At 46.5% G+C, this 18,732-nt stretch overlaps 1 protein-coding gene across 1 annotated transcript in view; it reads left to right on the top strand.

Moving 5' to 3' along the window:
* PSMF1 (proteasome inhibitor subunit 1) overlaps positions 1-3,023 on the top strand; it is a 52,060-nt gene extending 49,037 nt beyond the window's left edge. The window contains exon 8 of the mRNA XM_068109605.2: positions 2,439-3,023. Within this exon, the coding sequence (XP_067965706.1) occupies positions 2,439-2,490 (52 nt within the window). The 3' untranslated portion in view covers positions 2,491-3,023. The remainder of the gene's footprint in view (positions 1-2,438) is intronic.
* Positions 3,024-18,732: the final 15,709 nt, after the last annotated feature.

The raw sequence follows: 18,732 nt of genomic DNA, 5'->3' as shown, positions 1-18,732 counted from the left end.
ATTTATTGGTTTCATGCTTTAGCATTCACTGTTTCCGCATTGTTCGTCTGCTTTCGACTCCCCACCCGTATATATATATATATATATATATATATATATATATATATATATATATATATATATATATATATTGTGACAACTTTGAGAAAGACAAAAGAGCAGGGAAATATAAGAAAGAGTTTGACAGATTGGGGATGGACAAAGAAGGATCACTGGAATGGCTAAGAAGAGGTCAGCTCAACTGGAACGGATAACGAATCGTTATTAATGCCCATGACTAAGGACACTACACGAATGGCTTTAAAAAGATGGTGGGACTGAGTCAATCGGATAAATGTTAATTCTGCAAGGTGGAAACAGAAAGCAGGCTTCACAGTGGTGAATTGGGGAGTCCTGTACTAGATATCTGCAGGTTGCCATACACACATGAAGGTGATTCAGCTCGTCCCCCGTTGAGCATGTTGCTGCTAAACTGGCCAACACCAATTCAGATGCGGTTGAAGTGGCACTCTTTCTTCAGGAGCAAGTCGCGTCTTGGAGGTTGGGACATATTGCAGACAGCCTTCGGAATACTTTGTTCACCACTGATTAATTTTTTTTTGTTTTTTTTGTACATGATCGAGGCTCGTGAATTTGCCATGAGTGTCTGCTCAACCCGTCATATGAAGTGATGTAGGAGCACGGATTGGAGCACAGACTCTCTGGTAAAGGGCTTGCAGCTTTTCAATCTTTGAGGGGGGTAATTCTCCCACGAGTTTGTTATGTAATGTGTATTCTGGGTTAAAAGCTTTGAGAGCTGTCTGTCTGGTCGTAGCTGCATGCCGGATGTAATGGGGGTGAATTCCAGTGAGACCTGGAAAGTAGTCAGTGGGCGTGGGCGGTAGACGTCCACTGAACTGCACGTCAACCTCCTTTGTGTGATGGATTCTGCCCTAGGCAGAGACACAGTATTCTACAGGAGCAGACACTAATTGGTTTTGAGGTTTGGATTTTAGTCGTCAGTTCTCTCGTCATGGCCACATGTCTGTGCGTCAGGTTGACTCTTGTAGCTACTTTTACCGCTACCTTTTCTGCATGCTGCCAGAAGATCTGGGTCCGATGAAGTTGCACACCAAGGTAGACTTGAGTCTTCAGCTGTCTAATTGCCTTGCTATTCTGCAGATAGAAAACAGAGCAAACTGTTTTCTGAGCATTGAGATGGAGGCGCCAAAGGCTCATTGTTGCAACATCTCGGCTGAGAGTGTATTTAACTTCCTGGTCTTGCTTGCACACAGGATGGCAACATCATCAGCATTGACAAATGTGTTTATTGTTGTCTTTGAGAGGTCTGATGTATTCATGTTGAACAGTAGTGCTAGGACAGAGCCTTGAGGAATTCCATTCTTGAGGGTGTATGTCGTACTGGACTGTCCATTCGGGAAAATCCAGAAGCAGCATCACTTGGATGAAGTGGACCAGATAGTGGTAATTAAGTATACTGTGTAGTTTCAGCAAGAGGCCTCGGTGCCAGACATTATCATATGTGAATGGCAGGCCAATGAAGACAGCACTGTGTTGTGTTTTTGATTGGTTTTGATGGCTGCTTCAATAAGGTCAATTATAGTGAGGACCTGACCTTCAGTGCTGCAATTCTTCCTGAAGCCTGCTTGTTCTGTCTCTACAATCAGCTCTGTCCTGCTTAAGATGAACCTCTCGAGCACCTTGAAGGGAACAGATTGAAGCCATATTGGCTGATAGCTCTTTGGGTCATAGCTGGGATTGCTTGGCTTACACGTAACCACAATATTGGCTTGCCTCCAGAGCCTAGGTATCCTCGATGAGGAGAGGCAGTAGGACATGGAGCTGCTGAGCCAGTTGAGTAGGTGAGGGTTAGCATGCTTTAGGTGTGCTGCATGGATGTTGTCTGATCCAGGTGTTTTCTCAAGCTTCAGGCTATGCAGAGCTGATTTGAGCTCTTCTGAACTGAAGTTCACAGCTAGTCCATGGTCAGCAGCTGGTGCTGTCTGGAAAACTATTAGCCCATCGTTTACTCGACGGAAGAAAGCTCTTTCAGTGATATAGGTCCTCGCTAAAGCGTCAGGCGTAACTGAATCGGCTTGCTTCTTGGCTGACCTGCTGGTTGAGTCCATTTGGCATCTTTCAAGCTTTCCAACTTGAATGGATGAAGTCGATTACAAAGGGATAAAACATATAAATGGTGTGAAGGGATAGCGGTTTTGGACGCTCACATTATGGACGGAAGATGACAGCTTTCTACACACGTAGCGACTCATATCTCAATATCACAATTAAATTACCTTACGCTTATTTTAAACATGCACTATGGGAAATGGGGGCCGAGTTGAACTTCTAACGGAGCCTCACCCTTGTGCATCCTCCCCCACATTTGCAGTCCTAATCTGTACTTCCACCCCCACCCTCCCTATACTCGATTGCAGGCCTGATCCAGATCACCTTCGCCCACCTGATGATGATGACATGTTCATGTGAACATGTGCACAGAGGCTGCAATTTCAACTGCAGAACCGTTTTTGATTGAAGTCGTAAATATATTCATGTAAATGTTACATGCAGGATACAATGGCTGATATTTGAATTTGGGTTTTCCATGTTTATATGGCTTGGTGAGATGTATGAAACACTTGTATAATTAATTATATGCTTTGAGTTTCGGTCCAATTTCAACTAACCCTGAATGTCCTTGGTGAACGGAGAAGCAAAAGTCCAGGCCCTGTCAATCGTATTGTCCACTATTTAAAATATAATATCCAAATAATAAAGCTGTGAATCAAATATCAATTGGATAAATGACACTTGCATCTCACAATTCCAGATGTATCTAAATGATGGGGTTAGGATATAAAATTGGAACTGTCATGTCTCCTCCCATTCCCTCCCCTTCTCCCTCTTCCCTTGAGTTGCTTTGATCAATGTTTTATTGAAAACATATTTGCCATGTCCTCTTCCACCCCTCCCCTCTAATGAGCTACTTTGATCTGTTATATTAAAACATCGTTGCCATGTCTCCTGGTAATTTAATTTGTCTCATTATGGCGCAATGGTCTTGGTAATGGTGTTGTGAGGACAAGGTAGACATGGGACATAAAGGTGTGTAAGCATGCAGGTAGGTGAGGTTTGAGAGCAATGCAGTTAAAAGTGGAAGCACGGACAGTCAAAATGACTACACGGTGTTATGCGTCGAGACAACGCTTAAATACCTGGGCCCGCACACATAGACATAGACCGACACTACACCAGTCTGCAAGTAGAGCCATCACCAGGTCTTGTTACGCTTTCGCTCAGTGGTATTGAACCTTGGCAGAGTCGTACCAAATATTTGAAAATGGTACGTGCTGCTTCCCTGTTTGACACTCAGCATTTAAAAAGGATAGAGCACGGACGCGAACCAAAGGTTGGCAATCGCAGCGCAGGCTGGATGGGCCTAGTGACCCCTCTGAACTTCCTGTCAACTACCTCATGAAACTTCTTGCGTTGAGGTTTCTCTGATATCCTTATATTGGTACGCACGGACACTTTAAAAAGAAAATAACTTTGGTTGCATATAAAGTCCGCAAGGAAGGGAAAAGATAAGTTGTTGCCATCTGAGGTAAAAGACAATGTTGTATGAAGAGAACAGGACGAAACTAGAACGGCACTCAACAGAACGCATACCTCCGCCACCAGGTGAACAGTTTATGTTTTGTATTCCACCGATAGGCCGGATCTGGATTCGGACCTGAACCAAAATCTAATCGACTTGTTCTTGTCACCGAAGCAACTCGTCCACCAAATTTCATGTGAATCCATCCATAACATTTTGGTATATCCTGTTCACAAACAGACAGGAGGTGAAAGCATGTAACCTCTTTCGGCGGTGGAGGTAATTAAGGAGGGAATCAGGGGTGTAGTCCTGCAGGAGTGCACCGGAGCGGTGCTCTTGCACCTCAATCAATCTGAGTTCGTGACACTAGCTTACACCTATTTACACTACACTAGTTACACTAGCTACACTACACTTACACCACACTTACTACACTACCCTTACTTACTTACATACACAAGTTACACTAGCTTAGCACCGCCACAGTTACAAACATAGGGGCAATACCCCTGGTGCTCATCTGATAGATTAAACAGTATACCACAATGACTAAAGGTATTTTAAACCAATTTGAATGGTTTCTAGAAGACAGGGCAGTATGTAGAATCATACTAACATAATCATGAGACTAACAAACAAACAAAAAAAATACCTATTTTGGGGGGCAACCCCCCCCCCCCCCCCCCCCCAGTATAGCCCCCATGGGCCGATTTTTTTTAATGCTGTGAACAAACTTTGGTACAACACGGGTGATTAAGGTCGTGGTCAAGTTTCATCAGAATTGCATGTGTATATTCTGAGAAAAAAAGCAAATACTTATTTTGGGGGACAACCCCCTTATACACTCCCTCAGGGCCCGATTTTTTTTTTAATGCCATGAACAAACTTTGTTACATTATGGGTGATGAAGGTTGTGGTCAAGTTTCATCTACATAATGTGTGTAGTTTCAGAGAAGAAAGCAAATACCTTTTTGGGGGGGGGGGGTGGGGGAGGGTCAAACCTGGACCCACTTTGACCCCCCCCCCCCCCCATAGACCCCTTTAAACTTCGATTTTCTTAGTGCCGTGAACCAACTTCGGTACATCACGGGTGGTGAAGCTTGTGCTCAGGTTTCCTCGAAATTGTGTGTGTAGTTTTAGAGGAAAAAGCAAATACTTATTTTGGGGGATCAAACCTGGATTCACTTTGACCCCGGTAAACCCCCTTAGACCCCGATTTTTTTTAAATGCCGAGAACAAACTTCACTCACAACATAACAAATATCATTTGTGCCAAATTTGGTCGCAATCCCATCAGCGGTTTCGGAGAAGAGGTTTCAAGTGTTTCCGGACGGACGGACAGACGACGTGCCATCGCATAAGCATCCCGTGAACTTCGTTCCAGGTGAGCTAAAAATAAAGAAAACACAACACCCACGTTCACGATTGGTCGAGCTATTGTGCTTTGTGTGCTTCCATGGCCAAATAATTGTGGTCATCGCTTTTCTGCAAGCTTGTGTATGTCGATACGTGGGACACTGTCTATCTGTGATATCTTACTATAAATCACCAAACGTCCGTTCGAAGGTACCGCAAAAATGGCTCAACCGATCGCAACGATATTTTGGGTGGGTATTCCTGGGACCCCTGGGAGTAAAATAGGCTATATTGTTTTTCCAAATTTTCCAATCTTCCAGTTTTTACAAACACGATGGAATAATATTTACCGATATGAACAGTGATGTGGCTTTTGTTGAAATTCTACAAATACTGTTTATTCTACATACCAGGAGAGAGTAGATCGACTCCTGAAGAACTCTTCCTATATAAACGTGCGGCTCCGAAGTAACACGGCAGCGTGTGCAAAGCGACTGAGAAACAGGTGTAGCGGCCGCTTCCGTGTTACAGATTCGGCGCGCACTCCTCACAAATAAATGCGTGACTGAGGAAGACGTGTAGCGGCCGCTTGTGTGTTACAGATTCGGCGCGCACTCTTCACAAATAAATGCGTGACTGAGGAAGACGTGCAGCGGCCGCTTCCGTGTTACAGATTCGGCGCGCACTCCTCACAAATAAATGCGTGACTGAGAAAGAGGTGTAGCGGCCGCTTGTGTGTTACAGATTCGGCGCGCACTCCTCACAAATAAATGCGTGACTGAGAAAGAGGTGTAGCGGCCGCTTGTGTGTTACAGATTCGGCGCGCACTCCTCACAAATAAATGCGTGACTGAGAAACAGGTGTAGCGGCCGCTTCCGTGTTACAGATTCGGCGCGCACTCCTCACAAATAAATGCGTGACTGAGGAAGACGTGTAGCGGCCGCTTGTGTGTTACAGATTCGGCGCGCACTCTTCACAAATAAATGCGTGACTGAGAAACAGGTGTAGCGGCCGCTTCCGTGTTACAGATTCGGCGCGCACTCCTCACAAATAAATGCGTGACTGAGAAAGAGGTGTAGCGGCCGCTTGTGTGTTACAGATTCGGCGCGCACTCTTCACAAATAAACGTGTGACTGAGAAAGACGTGCAGCGGCCGCTTCCGTTTTGCAGAATTCAATCTTTTTTCAAAATGGGCTCCATGTACTGTTTAGATTTTGATGATTTGCGTGTGATATGATTCAACGGATGTTTATATGAATCGTTTAAAATAAAAAATGACTTTCAATTTCTGATATTTTTCCTTTTCATTTGGGCCTCCCAATTGAAGCCCCGCCCATAGGGCGGGTACCGTTGCTAGTTATAATAATACATGCTATAGGAAACACAGACCTGTATGAATTTCTGAGTACAGCTTGGTACAGAAGCGAGACGAACTTTCCAAGCATCTTGTATCCAGATTTAGTGAATTATCTTGTGTTTACAAAAAGTATTTACTCCCTGGAAGACGTGAAGGCATGGAAAAGTTTGCAGGCCGACGATTGGTTGAAGTCAGGTGGATCAGTGACGTGGCTATCACATTGTATGATTGTACGCGCAAAGGTAGGCCTGTATTAAATCAATGATACGGGCTCATGTTGGCAGAGCAGACAAGCATGACGTTGTATATGTTAACATCATGGTTACCAGCTCTGCCTTCTCCTTCAATACCCTGGGATGTTTATCCATCCCTAAAGCTTCTTTCGTGAATGCCAAGAAAGACACCAACTCATTACCTCCGCCACCAAAGGTGGATGGAGGTTATGTTTTCATCCTTGTCTGTTTGTCCGTTTATTACTTGCAAAATCGAAGATTTTACAAGTATATTGGTCGGTTGTGTTTGTGACTCTGTCTGTCTGTTTGCTTGTTTGTTTGTTTGTCACCGGCCTACAGGTCACAATTTTCAACCGATCTTCACCAAACTTCACCAAGTGGTAGAGTTGGTCAAATGCCAGAAGCCTATTGTTTTTGGGGTCAATAGGTCAAAAGGTCAACATAGGCCAAAGGTCACCAACTTTGCTAAATTTCTAAAATCCTCAATTTTCATCCGATTGACTTGAAATTTGAAGACCACTTGCATATCTGGTCATTGAATTCAACCACCAAGAATTTTTGAGGTCAACATAGGCCAAATGGTCAACATAGGCCAAATTTCTAAAATCCTCAATTTTCATCCAATTGACTTGAAATTTGGAGAGGACTTGCATTGAATTCAACCACCAAGTATTCTTGAGGTCAACATAGGCCAAATGGTCAACATAGGCCAAATTTCTAAAATCCTCAATTTTCATCCAATTGACTTGAAATTTGAAAAGGACTTGCATATCTCGTCACTGAATTCAACCACAAATTATATTTTAGGTGAACATAGGTCAAAAGGTCAACATAGGCCAAATTTCTAAAATCCTCAATTTTCATCCAATTGACTTGAAATTTGAAGAGGACTTGCATATCTGGTCAGTGAATTCAACCACCAAGTATCTTTGAGATCAACATAGGCCAAAAGGTCAACATAGGCCAAATTTCTAAAATCCTCAATTTTCATCCAATTGACTTGAAATTTGAAGAGGACTTGCATATCTGGTCACTGAATTCAACCACCAAGTATTTTTGAGGTCACCATAGGCCATCATGTCACATTGAAAACTTTTGGGGGAGGGCGTATTTTGCAAGTATCGTGCTACGCATGACGTTTTCTTGTTTGTTTGTTTGTCACCGGCCTACAGGTCACAATTTTCAACCGATCTTCACCAAACTTCACCAAGTGGTAGAGTTGGTCAAATGCCAGAAGCCTATTGTTTTTGGGGTCAATATGTCAAAAGGTCAACATAGGCCAAAGGTCACCAACTTTGCTAAATTTCTAAAATCCTCAATTTTCATCCGATTGACTTGAAATTTGAAGACCACTTGCATACCTGGTCATTGAATTCAACCACCAATAATTTTTGAGGTCAACATAGGCCAAATGGTCAACATAGGCCAAATTTCTAAAATCCTCAATTTTCATCCGATTGACTTGAAATTTGAAGACCACCTGCATATCTGCTCACTGAATTCAACCACCAAGCATTTTTGAGGTCAACATAGGCCAAATGGTCAACATAGGCCAAATTTCTAAAATCCTAAATTTTCATCCAATTGACTTGAAATTTGGAGAGGACTTGCATTGAATTCAACCACCAAGTTCTCTTGAGGTCAACATAGGCCAAATGGTCAACATAGGCCAAATTTCTAAAATCCTCAATTTTCATCCAATTGACTTGAAATTTGAAAAGGACTTGCATATCTTGAAAATGACTTGAAACTGTTAACATATATAATGACGTCATGCCTGTCTGTGCTGCTAACATGAGCCCGTGTCATTAATGTATTATAGAGCTACCTTTGCTCGTACCACGTGATGATCGCCATTTAGATTGTTCAGAGCAACATCAGCCACGTCACTGATCCACCCAATCGGACTTCACCTGGTTGGAAGCATCCAGAATTTTTCAAACCTTCACGTCTTCCAGTGTGTGAATACTTTTTGTAAACATGAGATAATTCACTAAATCTGGATATTAAACGGTTCAAAGTCCGTCTCGCTTCTGGACCTTGTTGTATTCGGCATTCCACACGGGACTTTGTGTCATGTCCATCGCCTGTATTGTTATAATATCATTCCCGAGACAAAATGTCCAACGCATTGACATATCGAGGTTTCGGGACAAGCTTCATCACCTCAATTATTTGGCCATGAAACGATTGAAAGCACAATAAGTCAACCGTTCGTGAAGTTTATTTTAACTGTTAACAAGTTAAGGCTTAAGCTGCGCTTGGGATGGGTGGAGGGGCCGAAGCGCAGAGTCCTGAGGAGATGTGAAACATCGGGTGATCGAGACGGGCGGGAAAATCTCCTCAACACGATCTCTGAGGTACTGTGGTCTTCAGGCAACCAGCGCGCCATTATCCTCAAGGATGCCTCGTCCCACAGCTGAGTCAAGCTGCGCTTCGGATGGGTGGAGGGGCCCGAAGCGCAGAGTCCTGAGGAGATGTGAAATATCGGGTGATCGAGACGGGCGGGAAAATCTCCTCAACGCGATCTCTGAGGTACTGTGGTCTTCAGGCAACCAGCGCGCCATTATCCTCAAGGATGCCTCGTCCCACAGCTGAGTCAAGCTGCGCTTCGGATGGGTGGAGGGGCCCGAAGCGCAGAGTCCTGAGGAGATGTGAAATATCGGGTGATCGAGACGGGCGGGAAAATCTCCTCAACGCGATCTCTGAGGTACTGCAGTCTTCACACAACCAGCGCGCCATTCTCCTCACGGCTGCCTATCCTATCCTATCAATTCAATTGCCTATCCTTTCAATTGACCTGAAATTTGAAGAGGACTTGCATAATTGGTCACTGAATTCAACCACCAAGTGTTCTTGAGGTCAACATAGGCCAAATTTCTAAAATCCTCTATTTTCATCGAATTGACTTGAAAATTGAACAGCATTTGCACATTGAGTCACTAAATAGGGAAACTAACTATTTTTGAGGTCAAAAGGTCAAAGGTCAACTGAAGGTCAACCTTCCAAAATCATCATTTTTCATCTGAAAAATCGTCACTTTTTATCCTGTTGACCCGAGCGTTGATCAAGATTGTAAATTTTAAACTTCATGAAATGGACAATTTGCTGTATCAATGGTAAACTTTTGGGGGAGGGCGCATTTTGCAAGTATCGTGCTACGCATGACGTTTTCTTGTTTGTTTGTTTGTGAACAAAATATCTCAAAAGGTTGTGCACGGATTCGGACGAAATTTCGCAGAGATGTAGCCTATGTGACAAGGAAGAAATGATTCGATTTTGGTGAAGATCCGGATTCGGATCCGGCTACTAGAGTTTTTAAAGTGATTCTTCACCATTGGGAGATGGGGCCAAAAACGATACATAGCAGGATATCTCAAAACGTTGTGGATGGATTTGGACGAAACTTGGTGGACAGATTGGGTGTCTCTGACAAGGACAAATAGATTCGATTTTGGTGAAGATCTGAATATGGATTCGGATATATGAATTATTTAATTTTTTAAGCAATTCCTCACCACTGTGATGGTGCCAAAAACTATACATTGTGGGATATCTCAAAAAGTTATGGATGGATTTGGACGAAACTTGGTGGACAGGTTGCTTGTGTGACAAGGATGAATCGATTCGATTTTGGTGAAGATCTGAATATGGATTCGGATATATGAATTGTTTAATTTTTTAAGCAATTCCTCACCGTTGAGTGATGGTGCCAAAAACTATACATTGTGGGAAATCTCAAAAAGTTATGGATGGATCTGGACGAAACTTGGTGGACAGGTTGCTTGTGTGACAAGGATGAATCGATTCGATTTTGGTGAAGATCTGAATATGGATTCGGATATGAGAATTTTTTTTGGTTTAAGTGATGCTTCGCCATTGAGTGATATGGCCAACCAGGCGGAGGTATGCACTCTACTGAGTGCCATTCTAGTGTTATTCCTGTGAACCATGGGAATGACAGTTTATAGATGGGTCGGGATGCAAACCCAGGAGAGACAGCTTAGTGGTGGTGTGCATCCCTCTCGGCCATCCTGTCAGCTGTTACCATGTAAACAAAACAAAACACCCAAGTACTAAATAAATATAAATAAGTAACTTCTCTATTTCTTAAATTACAGTTGTTTCCAAAATCTGGTGGTTAAAGAGTAGAGACAAACTGATCTGACTTTTTCTTTAAATGAAATTCTGAATTGTGATAAAGGGTGTGTGTGTGTGTGTGTGTGTGTGTGTGTGTGTGTGTGTGTGTGTGTGTGTGTGTGTGTGTGTGTGTGTTGGCACTGTACCATAGGAGGGAATGTAGATCAGGATTCTGTGGATGGAGATTAGGGATTGTAGGAATAGTAAAGTAGGCCAACTTGAAGGAAGCTTTTTTTTAAATACCGACTTTTTTCCTGGAAGTCCTAGCAGTGTCCATGTGTTTTTTTTTACTCTCCCACTCCCCCCCCCCCCCCTTCCCATGCCTCCGCCCCCCCAAGCCCTCTCCTTCCCACAGATCTCCCGATGTCCCTGCTCTCCATCTTGTTCTCCCGCTCCCTTTATCATGTTTTATGTTTTATGTGTCAGTTTGTCTTTTTGTGATCAATGTTCGCTCTTACACGAGCCTCGATCTTGTATACAAAAAAAAAAGAATAAAAAAGTGCACAATGTGTGAGGGAAGAACAGGCATGAAGGAAGGGTCGATGAATAATTCAGAAGGCCATGTGCTAAGGGAAGAGTATTGATTATATGGGGGTTACAATGTGTCACAGTGTCTAATTTGAGTGAGTGCAGCTCTTCCAAGAGCCTTAAAAAATAATTTTCTTGGCAACCGTTGGTCCGATTGACACGAAATCTTCACCATAGTAGGCGACTACTGTGCATAATTTTGTGGTGGTAATTATGACGTCATAGGCCAAGTGGTACGGGCGCCATATTGTAAAAGCCGGAAAACTTTGGACCTCTATATCTCCGAAACCGCTCTGGAAAACATTGAAACATGGCTCGTTGTAAAGAACTTCGCATGGGGAATGTGTTGTTAATGATGACGTCATTGGTGCCTTCATTGTGACGTCATAATTCGATACGTACAATGCTTAGTCTGTTCAGTTTGAAATTTGTTGTGATCTACGCAACAATTACATCGGAGAATGTAAATTTATGATGTCATCAGTCATGTGGTCTGGCAGCCATGTTGGATCCCAAATTTTTTTAAAAGACATGACCAAAAGTCTAAAGGCAGCGTAGCCGGGCTTGTTTGATACTTTCGTTGAAGAGGATAGTATGACCTGCGTGCGGATACCAGTTAGCAAATAATGGAAGTATTAAATTATTTTGAAGTACTCTAAGTCTCTAAGCTTGGTCGCCATGGAAGTGAAGAGATTGCATTGAGACACTGGTTTATTTTATACTAGGGCGTGCCCGTAAGTGGGTGCAAAAAAACATGCGTGCAAACAACAACAACAAAAAAAAACTTTGAAACCACGTGGCAGTAACGACCACAGAACCCCCCCCTCTATTTACATGAAATGGTTTGGTCCATTCGCAAAGCCAAAGCGAACGGCTTGCGAGTACGGTAGAACCCCCCCCCCCTCTATTTACATGAAATGGTTTGGTCCATTCGCAAAGCCAAAGCGAACGGCTTGCGAGTACGGTGACCATACCTTGGGAACCACTTGTCCGATTAATTTCAAACCTTGAAAAGGCACATCCTCGGGTCCCCAGCAATATACCTGGCAAGTTTCAAGTATATCGGACCCGTGGTTGTCGAGAAACAGCGGTCACAGACACACAGACACACACACATACACACACACATACACACAGAGATTACTGGAATTATAGATAGACTAGGGCATGCCCGTACTATATATATATCTTAAATTATATCCCCCCCCTCTATTTACATGAAATGGTTTGGTCCATTCGCAAAGCCAAAGCGAACGGCTTGCGAGTACGGTGACAACCCCCCCCCTCTATTTACATGAAATGGTTTGGTTCATTCGCAAAGCCAAAGCGAACGGCTTGCGAGTACGGTGACAACCCCCCCCCCCCTCTATTTACATGAAATGGTTTGGTCCATTCGCAAAGCCAAAGCGAACGGCTTGCGGAGTTTGGTAAATAAATCGCCATAGCTCGGTAACTACTTGTCCGATTAATATGAAACCTTGAAAAGGCACATCCTCGGGTCCCCAGCAATATACCTGGCAAGTTTCAAGTATATCGGACCCGTGGTTGTCGAGAAACAGCGGTCACAGACAAACGACACACACACATACACACACACATACACACACACATACACACAGAGATTACTGGAATTATAGATAGATGTTTCGAGTTAACAATGAACCAACCATATACCGCTTCAATACAGTAACTTTGCAGTCACGACAAAGGGATTGCAGTGTTACAATTATATTTACCATATTATTATTATTATTATTAACGTTATTATTACTAGGACGTGCCCGTACGTGGGTGCCCGTTCGGAAAAACATTCCAAACCGCGTGGCAGTAACGACCACAGAACCCCCCCCCCCTCTATTTACATGAAATGGTTTGGTCCATTCGCAAAGCCAAAGCGAACGACCACAGAACCCCCCCCCCCCCTCTATTTACATGAATGGTTTGGTCCATTCGCAAAGCCAAAGCGAACGGCTTGCGTTACTTTTACTAATAATCGCCATAGCTCGGTAACTACTTGTCCGATTAATATGAAACCTTGAAAAGGCACATCCTCGGGTCCCCAGCAATATACCTGGCAAGTTTCAAGTATATCGGACCGGTAGTTGTCGAGAAACAGCGGTCACAGACAAACACACACACACACACACACACACACACACAGAGATTACTGGAATTATAGATAGATTACCAAAACGACACTACTGTGTTGTTAAACCTGAGCTAATTTGTCTGAAGCGGCCTGAAGGTAAGGCATGAAGCCTAAGGCCTATACATACTGTGTCATTTGAAGACCCGTAAAGCCTATGCTTTCGATATTTGATGGTCATTTTAACAATCGGTTTGTATGTGTTTCACACTGAATGAAAAACGTGAAGGTAGAGCATGGCGATTGTGATATATGACAGGTTCGACGATATGTTCGGCCTGAATGGCATAGGAATCAAAATGGCTGTGTGTGGAGTCAGCTGTCGTATGCCATAATGACATCACAGACGTAATCACGTCACGTCATGCCTGTCATGTGACGAGGTCCTCAGCTCTGATTGGTGTACGTTTGGGAGGGACATGCATGCAGACAGACAAACAATCTTCTTGATGGATTTTCCCTACGGGCTATGCCATAAAAACAGAAGAGTTGGCTCGCACCAAGTCGACTGCGTGGGGTATGTACTCCACGAATACCATCTAGTTAATGCATGGAATGTTCTCCATGGAAATGTAGTGGCAGCAAAAACAGCAGATAAGTTTAAATTGTAACTAGATAGGTATGTTGCGGATCCCGGGTCTGTCGACGTACTGAGGGGGTGGAGGGGGGGGGGGTGGGGTGGGTGGTGAAGTCCCTGTTTCCCCACAGACACCGGATCCACAGGGTGGTCGATCGCGACTAAACTCGCGGTCGACGGGTTGCTAAGCAACTTCAAATGCCAATCCCCAAACCACGGATGAAGGGTTATTGGTCACTACCTAAATATCTTCAAGACCATGTGGTTAGAAAGACTGGGAATTGAACCCCCTCTTGTGATTTCACACTTTATTCCAATCGAGTGTGCCGAGCGGGTTTTTTTGCGCTAGTGTGAATCACGGTTATGCTTCGTGATTTATGGGCCTAATTAAAGAGTCAAATTCGGTTCAGACTATGCTGGGCCAATGGGGGAAAAGACGTACACGAACAGGTTGAAAGGAAACGAAATGTACACTTTTATTTATTATTCACAGAACAAGGACGAGAGGCAGGCTTATCAATTCTTACCTATCGAAATCCCAACAGGCGCCTTGCACACACACTCGCGGGATGAATCGCACATGTTAACTCGTACCGAGCAACGTGCAGCCGCGGACTTGGGTTCGCCAGCTTCCGTGTGCAGCTCCCGGGCAGTTCAGGATGCGCAGCTTGCAGGAGCCGCCGTGTCAAAGTCAGCACGAACGATGATCCAGGTCGAGGAACGATTCAGCGCAGGAAGGACGAACCAGCACGTCGGATAGCCAGCTTGAATGACCAAGATTAAGGGCAGCGAGAGAGAGAGAGAGAGAGAGAGAGAGAGAGAGAGAGAGAGAGATATATATATATATATATATATATATATATATGCGATGGACATAGGTTTTATCGAGTGGAAAAGCTCCCTAGAATGTTCCACAGGCTCTCATTGGCCGAGGCAACACTGGTAGTTTGCTGGCGAAGTGTCCACAACTTGATTGGTTGCGTGCGTGTCCACGATCTCTCATTGGTTGTTTGCATGTCCACGATCTCTCATTGGTCGTTTGCTGTTGAAGTTTACTGGAGAAGTGTCCACGGCGTGATTGGTTGCTTACGTGTCCACGACCTCTCATTGGTTACCTGCTGGTGACGTGAGCGGTTCTTTTAGCCACGCCTACCACAGCCGCGGTTGGTCACGTGGACTGTATTTTTAGCCACGCCTACCTGCACATGACCCAACATTTTCCTTCAACCATACGAAGGTTTGAATCCTGCCTAAACTCAACGCATATCTGCTTTAATTATTACACAATGGGAAGGGAGCTAATCATTACATTTAATAAGAAATAACTGGCTACTGCAGACTAAATGTTGTCGTGTATTAACTAGGGGGGGGGGGGGGGGGTGTTCTTTATTGCAAAACCAAAACAGGTACTTACCTTGAGGTATTGGAGATGGCGGGTGTGGGGGTGGGGGAGGGTAATATAAGGAAACCTGGTGTTGGATTAACAGTTAGGGTGCTGACTTGGGATTCTAAAGGTCCTAGCTGCGCTCGAATCCCTGTGGGTCGTTGAATTAACACCACCTGTCTGGTGTTCAGGTTCTGTCGCTCAAGCTTTTGGGTCTCACTATCTGCCATGATCTTTCTTGGGAAAACTACATTTGCAAGCTGGCCTCCAAAGCCAGTCACCGACTGGGCATCCTCCATCGTGCGAAGTCCTTCCTAGACACACCTGAGCTCCTCACCACATACAGGCTTTCATCCGCAGCTCAATGGAATACTGTTCTCCACTATGGGCCGGTGCTCCTGCCTCACACCTAGCTCGGCTTCACGCTGTTGAAACCAAAGCTTTCAGAATCATTGGAATCTCCCGCGATGAGCTAACTCCGAGGGCCTTTCACTCACTCACCGCAGGCAGGTAGGTGGTCTTTCTGTCTTCTACCGACTCCTCTCCGGCCTTGCTCCCCCAGCTCTCTCTGTGCTCTGTCCCCCAAATATTCCTACAGGTCGCACAAGATATGCCAGCAACCCTCTGATGGTTAAACTGCCGAAATCTCGGCTCTCTGCTCACCTTCACTCTTTCATTCCACTTTTCTCCCGCCTCTGGAACAAACTCCCTCACTCCCTTCAATCCCACTCCTCCCTCCAGGTCTTTAAAACAGCTGTTCACCACCATCTCTTATCTTCCCCCATCCAAAACCTTGATCTTTTCTACCCCCACTAATTCACCCCAGATCCACCTTGTTTGAAATTCCAACTTCTTTCCTGGAAGTCCTGGCAGTGTCCATATGTTTTATACCTCTCCCACCTCCCCCCAAGCCCTCTCCCTCCCACAGTTCTCTCGATGTCTCTGCTCTCAAATGTTGTGTTTGTGTCCTTCCCCCTCTCTCCCCATCTTGTCTACCGCTCCCGATGTTATATGTTTTATGTGTCGGTTTGTCTTTCTGTGTGATTAATGTTCGCTCTTTCATGAGCCTCGATCTTGTATACAAAAAAACCCCCAAAAAAACAAAAAAAAACCTGGGGTTGACTCAGCCTGTCATCCTTCCGAGGCTGGCATAAATGAGTACCAGTGTACCTGTAATAGGAACTGCATCAGCGGCACAACCGTGACTTCAGCCATGATAATGATGCCACCTGCAGTCCTTTGCTGCATACGAAAGAAGACGGGTATTGGGATGTAGGTAACCTGTGCATGTGGCGGACACAAGCAAGAGGACACGAATTCAACGCACCAGCAGGTGGCGCGAACGTCCAGGCGGGGAACTGGGAGGCATGCCCCGCCTATCGACCGATCGGCCACGCCCAGGGACTAGGCGTGGCCCCGGCACATATATGCGGGCTCCAAGCTCGAGCCCGCCCAGTGCTGCAGTTTGAGCTGTCTTAATAAAGACTCTTTTGGTTATCAAACGCGTTGTGGCCTACCTCTTTGGCAAGCAAGTTGTGTGCGTAGCACCACACTTCACTGGTGACCCCGATTGGTTCAGCCGTCGCTGACCACCGAACGCGCCATGGCCAACAACGCTGTCGCGGTAAAACTCCCAGAGTTTTGGGAAGCACAGGCCGATGTGTGGTTCGTGCAGGCCGAAGCACAATTCCAGCTTCGAGGCATAACGGCGGACGAGACCCGTTACTACCACGTGGTCGCCTCCCTCAGGCCCGGCACTGCCGCCCGAGTCGTGTCCATCCTGCGGCACCCGCCGGCCGACCACAAGTACGGGCCGATCAAACGCCTCCTCATCGCCACGTTCGGCCTCACTGAGATCAAACGGGCCGACCGCCTCCTGGACCTTCCCAAACTCGGCGACACACGACCATCCGTGCGGATGGATTATATGCTGTCGCTGCTTGGTGACCAAGCCCCGGATTTTTTATTCCGGGCGCTTTTCCTACGCCAGCTACCCGCACAGGTATGCCTCGCGCTGGCCGGTTCCAACATAAGGGAACCCCGCGCCCTGGCCGTAGAGGCCGACAAGTTCTTCGCTGCTTGCGACACGTGGTCGGGTTACGGTGCGGCCGTCGTGGATCTCGAGGCTGATGCTGCTGCGTCCCTCGTGGCCGCTGCCGCGCCCCGCCCACCACCACCGCCGCCGAGAAAACCGCGGCCGCCGAAGCCCCCGCCGCCGCAAGCCTGGTACTCTTACCACGCCAGGTTCGGCCACAAGGCTAGGAAGTGTTGCCCGCCGTGCTCGTTTGACAAGTCGGGAAACGACCTGGCCGGCGCTCGGTAGCGGCCCTGAGCGTTGGCCATTCCGGCAGCCTCCTATTCATCACGGACACCTTGTCCGGGCGCCATTTCCTCTGCGATACAGGAGCGCAATTAAGCGTCATCCCAGCCTGCACGTCCGACAAGCGAACCGTGGGCCGGGGCGCCGCGTTGCTTGCCGCCAACGGTACACCCATCCACACGTTCGGGAAGCGCTGCCTCTCCCTGCGGTTCGGCGGGCAACGCTTTCAATGGTCGTTCGTGACCGCCAGCGTGCCGATGGCATTGCTCGGTGCGGACTTCCTATGTGCGAATGGGTTGTTGGTCGACGTAAAGCACAAACGGCTCGTCCAGGCCGAAACCTTTAGCTCGCTCGCTTGTTCACTGAGCAGCTCGTTGAGCGGCTCACTGAGCGGCTTGCCAAGCGGCTTGCTGGAGGGTTCCGTCCCGGCGAGTTTAGTTTGCACGCTTCCAGCAGCGGACGACTATACCCGCCTCCTCGCTAGTTTCCCGGCCCTCACGTGGCCCACTTTTTCAGCGGTGGCCGTTCAACACGGGGTGGAGCATCACATCCCCACGGTCAGGCCGCCGGTCTATTCCCGGGCACGCCGACTCGAGCCCACGAAGCTCGCGGTGGCGAAAGCGGGGTTCGCCACGCTGAAGCGGCTGGGGATCGTGCGGCGCTCCAACAGCGCTTGGGCTTCCCCGCTGCACATCGTGACGAAGCCCGGCGGGGGATGGCAGCCGTGCGGGGACTACCGCCGGCTCAACGATGCCACCATCCCCGACCGCTACCCGGTCCCGCACATTCAGGACTTTTCCGCCCGGTTGGCCAACATGACCGTGTTTTCGAAGGTGGACCTCATCCGGGGCTACCATCAGGTCCCCGTCCAACCGGTCGACGTGCCGAAGGCGGCCGTCATCACCCCTTTCGGCCTCTTCGAATTTCTGAGGATGCCCTTCGGGTTGAAGAATGCGGCTCAGGCGTTCCAGCGGCTTATGGATAGCGTCTTGCGTGACTTACCTTTCCTGTTCGTCTACCTGGACAACATCCTAGTCGCGAGCGCGTCCCGGGAGGAGCACCTGCTCCACCTCCAAACGCTGTTCGAACG

This window comes from Myxine glutinosa, chromosome 3, assembly GCF_964187855.1.
Source record: "Myxine glutinosa chromosome 3, kmMyxGlut1.1, whole genome shotgun sequence".
Taxonomy (NCBI): domain Eukaryota; kingdom Metazoa; phylum Chordata; class Myxini; order Myxiniformes; family Myxinidae; genus Myxine; species Myxine glutinosa.
This window is presented reverse-complemented; position numbering and strand designations above follow the sequence as displayed.